The following is a 10,823-nucleotide window of genomic DNA, read 5'->3' as shown; positions in this document are numbered from 1 at the left end:
GTGTGAGTGCCGGGTGGGCTTTGCTGGGGACGGCATCATCTGTGGAGAGGACTACGACCTGGACGGCTGGCCCAACTACGACTTAGCCTGCAGATCCAACGCTACCTACCACTGCAAGAAGGTACTAAAACACCTTTAGCGAGCCAACAAAGTATAGTCAACAAATTATCACTAATGTTGTTTTGGTAATACATGGTTTGGTAACTGAGTTCCATTTTGCATGAACAGTTGTTTCCACTTTAGCAGGAAGGTTCTATGTAAGGTAATACAGCTGGTGATGCTGCTGCTACCGCATGGAGTTGTGCTGATTGGACCACAGCAAGTCAAGCTTAGACTAGCTATAGATTGAGCCCCAAAAAACAGAGAGCATTTATTTTCATATGTCAATGTCAATTTATTTATATAGCACATATGAAAATCAACAACAGTTGACCAAAGTGCTGTAAAAATAATAAAATAAAATAAAATAACAGTAATAAGAATACAAAGTAGATCCTAAATTAAAATTAATAGCAATAAATGAAGCAGTTGTCACAAAAAAAACATGAGTTTCCATGCGACTCATACTATATCTTACAATCCTAGCAGTTTAATCAGTGTTGAGTAGTGGAAGTGTGAAAAAGCGCCTTTCAGAGTTTACAATTCAGACGGCATGTTTCATCTCATATTTGAACACTTCTCCATGCACATATAAATGTGCCCACACCTTTACTTTTTTCCAGTGCCTTTTATCTGTGTGTTGATTGTGATTTTATGAGGAGGGCATTCCTCTCTTCGCTGAGAAGCCAGTATCATCTCCATGCTCTTAATACTTTCCATTCTGAACCAGCGATGAAACCAGATGTTGGAAGTGTTTCACGTGAGGCAGGATTGTTATTGTCTTTTTCGCATTGTCTCACGTCAGGAGGTATAGTTTTATGCCTTCTAGCCTTGCGTGACTCAAACGTATCTTCCCACTAAGGCCTGGAGATGAGGCTGCGCAACAGAGAGATCTCACAAAACCGAGCGGTGACATCATGCTTCTCTATACTGATGGATAATTGCCTTATTATGTAATAATACACCCTGGAAAGAAACCAGAACCACAATCTGCAATCTGCTAGACATCATGTGGCAGGCAGGTGAAGTCATAGCAGCTTAGAGTCACAGGAAAGGAACAGAAGAAGCAGAGCCATTGTTAAAGTTGGGAACCAAATATTGCGTATTGCTCCTAAAACCTTTTATATGTGCAGAGAGCACATGTATTAAGGATATTACCAGGTGAACTATAATCCTGTACCCTGCCAACATTTAACAAAAATGTTCAAAATGTCCAAATCGCAAAATAACTATTCACAATAAAAAAAAATATCCCCCATCCACTATGATGTTTAGCACATTCTCCTTGCATTTAGGACAACTGCCCCAAACTGCCCAACTCAGGACAGGAGGACTACGACAATGATGGCCAGGGAGATGCCTGCGACAAAGACGATGACAACGATGACATCGTGGATGAGAGGGTAAGACTGCCTGCTGCAGATGGGAACTGTGTGTCAGCATTTGGGCCGAGTCATCTGTCATTGACACTGTGTTACATATTATATGCATCTCTCCCCTCCAGGACAACTGCCCCCTGCAATATAACCCTCTCCAGTACGACTTTGATAAGGACGACGTGGGCGACCGCTGTGATAACTGTCCGTATGACCATAACCCGTCTCAGACCGACACAGACAGCAACGGAGAAGGAGACGCCTGCTCGCTGGACAAGGATGGCGATGGTACAGAGCCTCCTGCCTCTCTCAAAACCAGTCTCAGAATTACTCACTCACTTCACACATTTTCCGTGCCTCTCCAAATGTATGACTGTAACACCCTACTGTGAGGGTTATTTATGTCTATCAGCTGTTTAATGCTCATGGGCTTGGGCAAAAACAAAAATAATTGCACTGAAATCATAAGAAATACAGGCATATGGAAGTGATGAAGGCATGCTGAATGATTATGAAAAACACACATGCATACACACACACACACACACACACACACACACACACTATCTCTCTCTCTCACACACACACACACACACACACATATACACAGATACACCCACATATCCCATGGGAGCTTCATAGGAAAAGTTTAGATGAGAGTATGAGATCAGATGTGAGGTGGCTCTTTAAGGGATGGGCTCTTCACACATTAGGCGTTGGATGATTACTGTAGTATATGTCATAAAATCACTTGTGTCATTGTTAGAAACAGTGAAAATAGTGAATGGAAATAGTGTGTCTACAATCAGTGGCACTATAGACAACTGTAAACTGTAGACCTGTGTAACCTATGTGCCCTCTCTTTTCTGTAGCTATAAGAATTGTACTATCTATTTCTTACCAAACATTGTTGTTACTGTTGTGGATTTCCAGAGATTCCTAATGAGCGGGACAACTGTCCGCTCTACTACAACACTGACCAGAGGGACACAGATCTGGATGGAGTAGGAGATCTCTGTGACAATTGTCCACTAGTCCACAATCCTCAGCAGGTATGTCAGAGGTGGAGTGTGTGTGTGTGTCTGTGTGTGTGTGTGTGTGTGTGTGTAGTTGTTTTTTGTGTGTGTTTGTGTAATCCTGTTTTGCTAAATTGATTGAGCGTCTTGTCACAGACTGATGCTGACAACGACTTAGTGGGAGACCAGTGTGACAACAATCAAGACATCGATGAGGACGGCCATCAGAACAACATGGACAACTGCCCCTACATCCCCAACGCCAACCAGGCCGACCACGACAAGGACGGCAAAGGGGACGCGTGCGACTTCGACGACGACAACGACGGCATTCCTGATGACAGGGACAACTGCAGGCTGGTGCCCAACAGAGACCAGCTGGACTCTGATGGTAAGGGAGCGCCAGAGACGATCAGCACTAGAGAACAGCTAGAGAACAGCTGGACTCTGATGGTAAGGGAGCGCTAGGGACGATCAGCACTAGAGAACAGCTAGAGAACAGCTGGACTCTGATGGTAAGGGAGCGCCAGGGACGGTCAGCACTAGAGAACAGCGGAGCGCCAGGGACGATCAGCACTAGAGAACAGCTAGAGAACAGCTGGACTCTGATGGTAAGGGAGCGCCAGGGACGATCAGCACTAGAGAACAGCTGGACTCTTATGGTAAGGGAGCGCCAGGGACGATCAGCACTAGAGAACAGCTGGACTCTGATGGTAAGGGAGCGCCAGGGACGATCAGCACTAGAGAACAGCTGGAATCTGATGGTAAGGGAGTACCAGGGACGGTCAGCACGAGAGAACAGCTGAAGAGAGAGACAGCAGATGAGAGACAGGAGAGGAAATAATGGAGAGGAGGCTTTATGAGCAGTGGGGCCTGTGGGTACGGGGGGGGGGGGGGGTTGCCCACTCGGCTGAGCTGCTTACAGTGATAACGCTGTAAAGCTGCGGGAGGCTGCTGTGTGGTATCCATGGGCAACACAAACATCACACAGCACAGCACACTCTCTGTTCAGCTTTCGCAACAGGAATGCTCCTTCCACCACCAGAGCCTGCCCATGGAGCGTGAGGAATGGCTCTTGCCTCGTAGCGATGGCTGCGTGATTTGTGGGAGCGGCTCATGGAGAGGTCTCGCTGCTCGCACTCTCCCCACAGATCACTGGAGAGAGGGCGGCTCGCAGATGTCTGATAATGCCTGGAATGCTCCTCTGGGCTTAGCACAGTGGTGGGCCGCAGAGTGCCTGGCCAAACTCAATTTGGAGCAGAGCACCTATTGTTTTTGGAGCTTGCGTCTTCATCTCTAATAAAAGGCATCCAAATAGCTGTCTCCTTAGAAGGGAAAATTACTGGGAAAGTATTTAGGTCAGTCTTAGTGGTGTTTTCGAGGGTGGTTCAAATAAACGGCTAATGCTAAAAGCAATGAAACGCTAACAATAGAGGTCATAAATACTATGGTGATGAGGGAGATATGAGATGGTGAGGTCTCTCCAAGTTCTCTCTCTCTCTCTAAGCTGAGACTTGGTGATGGTCCACTTGGTGCACTGGGACTGTGTCTCTGGAAGTCATCAAAACCTCTCAGCCTTTCTCAGAGCAATGGCAGGGCCAAAAACACTGGAATATGGATACCCTTATCTGTGATTGATAGTGGAGAGGAAAGAGGAAGGAATGATCTAAGAGATATTTTTTATCAGAAATTCCTTCTGATGAGCCACTCTTCTGGTCCTCATCAAATAGCATGCATGTTTTATTTTATTTTTCCTACTTTCATTTTTATTTGATCAATGTAGGGATGTAACCTTTTATGACTTGTCCTCTCCAATCTACAGTACCTAACTTCTCCGTTTTCTGTTCCATATTCTAGGTGATGGTCGAGGAGATGCTTGCAAGGATGACTTTGACAATGACAGCATCCCTGACAGCCTTGATGCATGCCCAGAGAACGATGCCATCAGTGTCACTGACTTCCGCAAGTTCCAGATGGTGCATCTGGACCCCAAGGGTACCACGCAGATTGATGCCAACTGGGTTGTGCGAAACCAGGGCAAAGAACTTGTGCAGACTGCCAACTCTGATCCCGGCATTGCTGTCGGTGAGTGGACACAATAACCATACAGACTGACTAAAATAACCACTAACTTTCATTGATGTAGATGCTGATGCTGGTTGTCCTCAAAGGGAATTCTGAGAAACTGTACCTCCTGTTGACTGTCATGAAATGTCATTTCCAAATCAAGTTCAAGAACAGTCATCTCTATATGCTACTTATGTAGTTAAAGGTGCTCTAAGCAATGTCATATGCTTTTTAGGCTAAAACATTGTTTGTTACTTACAGCAAACATCACCTCACCATCCGCTAGCTGCCTGTGTCCTGAATACACTGTAAAAAAAAGCGATCTCTGTGGACAACCCAGGCTCCAAAAACGGCCACAAAACAACTTGGGCAAACCTTGGCCATAAAAACATAACAAACTGTTCCAGCAAATCACAGACGAGATGCGTGTTTAGGAGAGTTTCAATTGCATGGGAGGGAGGGGGAGGGAGTAGCGAGCTAGCTTTCTGTTTTGTTTGAACGTCAACAGAAGTGACTTTACCCAGCATCGCTTAGAGCAGGGGTTCCCAAACTTTTCCACGACAAGACTCCCAAATACCACTTAGTTTCTGGCCAAGGACAAGATAAGTCACACTTTTTTTCAGTTTGGCTGGTCCTTCGACTCAGGTGCAACATATATCTTGAATTTCCCCATGGGGATCAATAAAGTATCTATCTATCTATCTATCTATCTATCTATCTATATATATATATATATATATATATATATATATGTTTTTTTCCTCTTAATGACACATTTTTTGACTGGTGCGACTTATACTCCGGTGCGACTTATAGTCCGGAAAATACGGTAAACCCATCGACAATACTACAGCAAATGTAAAAATACATTAAGCTAATCCTAATAATTATTTTAGCCACAAGCACTTCGCGATGGAGCATACAGTGTGTAAAAATTGCATTTGGAGCTTTCTGCTATATGTGAGCTATCACTCTATTGACTATTATTCCCAGTCATTATCATGGAAAATGTAATGTTCAGATGTTCAGATATGCGACAAATTATTATAATGGCATTATATAACAACCCTCATAGTAATAGGTATATTTTCAATTTTTCAAATGTTGCTTTTATTTTTCCTTCCAACTTGCTGAGGCCCCCACTTTGAAAACCACTGGCTTAAAGCACCGTTCATTTAACGTCCCCTTTATGGATCTTGCTTCAGCTTACTATAGCATCATTCATTCACTATCATATCACTGTCCTTTTCAACTCCTTTCTGACTCGCTGTGGTCTGCTTAGATTTACCCTCCATTCATTTCAGGACCTTGGCCAGTTACGTTGCCAGTTGTCCGTCAGATCTTGTTATGAACATTCACATGAACATTAAAGGGACACCAGGCAAGCCTGATGTTTTTTCACTAAGAAACTCCCCCTCGCTCGGTCTGAAGCTCTTTTCCTTTTCTTTGCGTCTTCTGTCAAGGGTTTTCGCTGCTTCTTCGCCGGCTCTGCCATTATACACACGTTTGCAACAATCTCTAGCATTTTGTTAGCTTGCCTGCTTCGGTCGGCGGGTAGGATACACTGAACTTGCAAGCGGGATATTCTTCCTACAGGCAGTAGGGGCGGGCGAGAGAGTCTTCATTCGCCCTGTAACGAGTCATTTAACCATATACCAACTTACGAAGATGAGTAATTAACACGAAAACGTTGCCTGGTGTCCCTTTAATAGTAAGGCCTATCCGGCAGTGTTTAAGGGAAAGTCTGAAGTGCAAATCCCACTGTGGTAAGTGTCCACTGTGTGCTCTTCTGTTATGTCCACTAGGTTTTGATGAGTTTCAAGCTGTGGACTTCAGCGGTACGTTCTACGTCAACACAGAGCGTGATGATGACTACGCTGGCTTTGTCTTCGGCTACCAGTCCAGTCGCCGCTTCTACGTGGTCATGTGGAAGCAGATCACACAAACCTACTGGGAGGACAAGCCCCATAAGGCCTTTGGAATCTCTGGCGTGTCACTCAAGGTGGTCAACTCCACCACTGGCACCGGCGAATACCTACGCAATGCCCTCTGGCACACAGGCAATACCAGAAATCAGGTGGGCAGCCATCATGTCTTCACATGACAAAGCAAACAAAATCTTGTCTTCATTGTATCCTATTGCAGAGCTAAGCTTTGAATTACATCAGATTTTTTTCCAAATTCCATCTTGGTTTTTATCTCTCTTTCCTCACCTAGTTCTGTGCCTTTTTGAAATGTACAACGTGTTAAATTGAATGCATTCATTGTTGTTTGCCTAGGTACGCACACTTTGGCATGACCCCAAAAACATCGGCTGGAAAGATTACACAGCCTACCGCTGGCATCTCATTCATAGACCCAAGACTGGCTTCATCAGGTGAGTCACTTCACGGCTAGTCACAGACAGATCCATTTACAATATAAATACATGGTTAATGAAATATTAAAGACCACATTCAACCATTCAACTTTCTATTTCTAAATACATTTTTTTGGGGAATTGAGCTGTGAACACTGGCTTTTTTTGCAGGGTTGTGGTCTATGAAGGGAAGCAGATCCTGGCCGACTCCGGTCCTGTCTATGACAAGACGTACGCCGGAGGCAGACTGGGGCTGTTCGTCTTCTCTCAGGAGCTCGTCTTCTTCTCCGACCTCAAATATGTGTGCAGAGGTGAGCTAATGGCCGCGCCTCTCACAGCACTCAGCGCGGAGGCTTTATCAGCCCATCATTAAACATCTGCTTCTTTTCCTCCACAGACAACTAATCTGAGGATCACCAGTTCCATGGACATGCGTTTACCAGAACCCATACCACAAAGACGTACTAAATAAGACTCCAGGTAACCAATAACAGCAGAGAGAGCCACAGAAATACAAAATCAAGGCACCAAATTGGACTCCTAGTCAGGCAATTCTAGTCATAATCTATGCATCTGTTCAGTGATCTATACCACACAAAGGATGTTTCAAACATGTGATTCAGTGAGCAAACTGGATGTGGAGTCCATGGCACAGACTCAATGCAGGACATTGCTAATCCTCAACCCTTGTGCTGGTTGCACTTACACTTACAGCAGTACAATGTTGAATCCTGCCACCTTGAATGGACCCTGGGGGTTGCACCTGTTTCTCCAATTTCAGCTGATTTTTTGTACATGTGTAGCAAGTAGTCATATATTTTCAAAGAAAAATTTGTGTTTTGATTTGTAACATTTTTGTTAACATTTGAATGCTGAGGGAAAGATGTATCATAATTAGACTGTCTTATTTTCTACTGTAAATTATTTGCTTTTTTTGCTTTTCCGTGCAAAGATATAGATTCATGTTTTGTTGTTTGATCTGCTATTGCCAAAGAATGTAAATATTTATTTATTTTGTTTACACTGACAGAATTTCACCATTGAAGTGCCAAGCAATACTCAGTGTTAGTAGTTCTCTTTAAGCATTAAGCATAGAGTCTTAAACCCAATGAATTTGGTTCATCTTGGAGAGTCAGCACATTTAAATGCAGAGACTCTCAGTGAGGGACATTTCTTTTTTTGATATAAATATTTCCATTTGAGGTAACACTGCTCCATCGCATAACTCATAATTACATAACACGCTTACGCTTTGGACATATGGAGCAACTTAGTAAATGTCAAACTTTCGTGTCATCTGAAAAGCAAAAAATCAACCAGAGTTGATGTTACTCGTGCTTAAATAAATAGGCGACATGGTCTCCTGTCAGCCCAGAGTGGCCTTCAGAAGCACTGCGGCCTGCCGCGTGTCGGCAAGGTGAAACTATGTAAGATGAGCGATGCCCTGCATGCCCTGCATGCTTGTCATCTCACTCTCTGAGCTTTGACTGAGTGTAAAACTGAAACCAGGTGCCAGAGGAAAAACATTCCTTTGTCTGGCAGACATGGTCAGTATTTCATTTTAGTCAAGGTCAGTGTGTTTAGATGCCCAAAGCCAGTTTCAGGAAACCTTTTGTAATACAAAGCACATGCATACGTGTAGAGTGGCGTATAGTTCGCTTGGGGCAGAGAGGAGTAAGCACATAAAACGAGAGGAGTGAAATATATGAAATGTGATAATGATGCCATTTGAACTCTCAGGAGTTCACCATACCTCCTCATCAGGCTCATAGAACGTGTGATTGGAGCAAATGATCGGCCATCTATAGCTTGCAACTGTATGTCTTTGTGGCTTGCATTATTGTTTTGAATGTTTTTTATTTCTGTTTTGTAACACAATTTGTCATGCATATATCTGGCAACATTCAATATTCAAATCAATCAAACCAGCACATAAATAAACAGTAATAGGTTTACATGTTTCATTAATAAAATTTTATACAGTATGGCATCTATATTTTCCGTTTTGTCTTGAAAATGCATGTTTTAAATAGACAACAAATAGAACGCATCCAGTGAAAAAAACAAATTCTACTCTGCACTCTTTTGTAACTGAAAGTTCAATGTACAGTGTTTATTGGACTGATTGTCACCAATTGGACATGAATGCACTAGAGGCTAATAGTATACATTCAATGTTTATATCTCGGTTGACTGTTGATAGTGACACATGCAAAATTATAAATGTGTTAAGGAAGCTGTTATCTACTGTTATCAATGGTGAGAGGAAGTCTTGCTTGGAACAGCCATTTACTGTTCAGAGCACAAAAAGTTGTCAGCTGTATCATCCAAAGACAGAATACTGCGGTTATTATAGAAGTGACTATTGTAACAGCAGATTTTCTGTCTTCCCTCTCTCTGAGGCTGTCAGATAGCAGTATGACCCTAAAGCTAGGGGTGCTGCAAGGCATTGGCCTCTAAACCAAAGTTCATCTCAGAGCGCATACTTGTGTGGCATGTCTGACAGATCTCATGATGTGCAGACAGATTGTGTGATCTCCCAGACCTGGCACAGCATGAGTTGAAGAGGTCAAGAATTAAACTTTGGTAAAAGAATCTCAACTTGACAGAATGAGAGAGATTTAAAAACAATCACAGTTTGAAAAATAATGACATCAGTCTTCTTTCTCTATATGTCCACATGATGAATGGAAACACATTGGTTTAAATACCTGTGGCAACCTTAAAACAAAACATTTAGCATCTATAGCAACAATAACTCGCATTCTAGCATGTTATCAGTGACAGAGCTCTGCTTTGGATTTCACTGGAACAATTTATAGGACTCCTCAGGAATCAGTTACTCAGACCAACTTTACCTGGAAAATATGGTTATAATTCACAGGATTTAATGTCTCTGGTAGAGAGATCAAGAGTGACGATAATCTCTGTCTGAGAGAGTGTCCATGTGTGTGTTTGTGTGTGTGTGTGTGTGTGTGTGTGTGTGCGTGTGTGTGTGTGTGTGTGTGTGTGTGTGTGTGTGTGTGTGTGTGTGAATGTGTGTGAGTTCACAGCTGACAAAACATTCATTAAAGACTAATCAGGGGTAAAAGTTAGGCTTAATGTGGGAGTCACAGTACTAAGCAACAAAACTTTAACGGACATCAACAGCGAGCAATGATGACTTTGACTGGACTACAAGTCCGATTCATTCTAAGATGATGCCATCACAGCAAGGTAATACTCTGCGTGCTTTGGAGCAGCAGATTTCCTGGTACGTACTGATTGAAGAATTGTTATTCCTAATGGCATGTACATGATTCACTCAGCTGACATCATGGGTTTGGTTAAAGCACACACACATGGGAAGACTTTGGTTCCACTTGAGTGAGAGCATTTTGAATTTCATCTCAGGAGGGCACTCTTTGTCTTCTGAAATGTGGTTTTTGCATCTGTTTTCCTGATTTACAGGTTCCAACAGCACAATAAACAGATGCATGCATGTTTTGAAAGCTGCTAGGTCTGCTTTTATGTGCGCTTTTAGTGCAGGGCCCATGCACTGAAGAGCAATGCACTTAAGAGTTCTCTGCAGATGTAAAAGGATCATTCAGCAGCCTCCCTTTTCATTAAGGGGAAATTACCCAGGCTCCCACTGGAGAGGCTGGAGAGATGTTCTGTGAGAACTGGCCTCCACAACTCAGCTTAGAGTTGGAGCCTAGTCAGCCCCAGTGCCGTGAGTGTGTCTCCTTCAGAGAGGATAAGGAAACAGCAGGCAAAGCCAGAAACAAGATATTAAATTCAATCTATAATCCAAAAATAGACAGGGCGCAAAGACAGAGATTTTTCACTGATCCTCTTCTTCAACACAGTGGAAGAGATGCGCTAAAAAGAAGCCGTTGTGTAACTTGCAACCGTTTTGTAGCTCCT

General features: G+C 43.2%; 1 protein-coding gene across 1 annotated transcript in view; it reads left to right on the top strand.

Moving 5' to 3' along the window:
* The window catches only part of thbs2b (thrombospondin 2b), a 21,753-nt gene extending 12,851 nt beyond the window's left edge, over positions 1 to 8,902 (top strand). The window contains exons 13-22 of the mRNA XM_042078943.1: positions 1 to 121; positions 1,395 to 1,502; positions 1,604 to 1,763; positions 2,409 to 2,527; positions 2,648 to 2,882; positions 4,349 to 4,576; positions 6,364 to 6,635; positions 6,838 to 6,935; positions 7,089 to 7,228; positions 7,315 to 8,902. The exon at positions 1 to 121 is cut by the window's left edge and continues 98 nt beyond it. Of these exons, the coding sequence (XP_041934877.1) occupies positions 1 to 121; positions 1,395 to 1,502; positions 1,604 to 1,763; positions 2,409 to 2,527; positions 2,648 to 2,882; positions 4,349 to 4,576; positions 6,364 to 6,635; positions 6,838 to 6,935; positions 7,089 to 7,228; positions 7,315 to 7,322 (1,489 nt within the window). The 3' untranslated portion in view covers positions 7,323 to 8,902. The remainder of the gene's footprint in view (positions 122 to 1,394; positions 1,503 to 1,603; positions 1,764 to 2,408; positions 2,528 to 2,647; positions 2,883 to 4,348; positions 4,577 to 6,363; positions 6,636 to 6,837; positions 6,936 to 7,088; positions 7,229 to 7,314) is intronic.
* The last annotated feature ends 1,921 nt before the right edge of the window (positions 8,903 to 10,823 follow it).

The sequence above is a fragment of the Alosa sapidissima genome, chromosome 22 (genome assembly GCF_018492685.1).
Source record: "Alosa sapidissima isolate fAloSap1 chromosome 22, fAloSap1.pri, whole genome shotgun sequence".
NCBI lineage: Eukaryota > Metazoa > Chordata > Actinopteri > Clupeiformes > Clupeidae > Alosa > Alosa sapidissima.
Note: the sequence above shows the minus strand (reverse complement) of the source record. Positions and strands in the feature narration are given on the sequence as shown.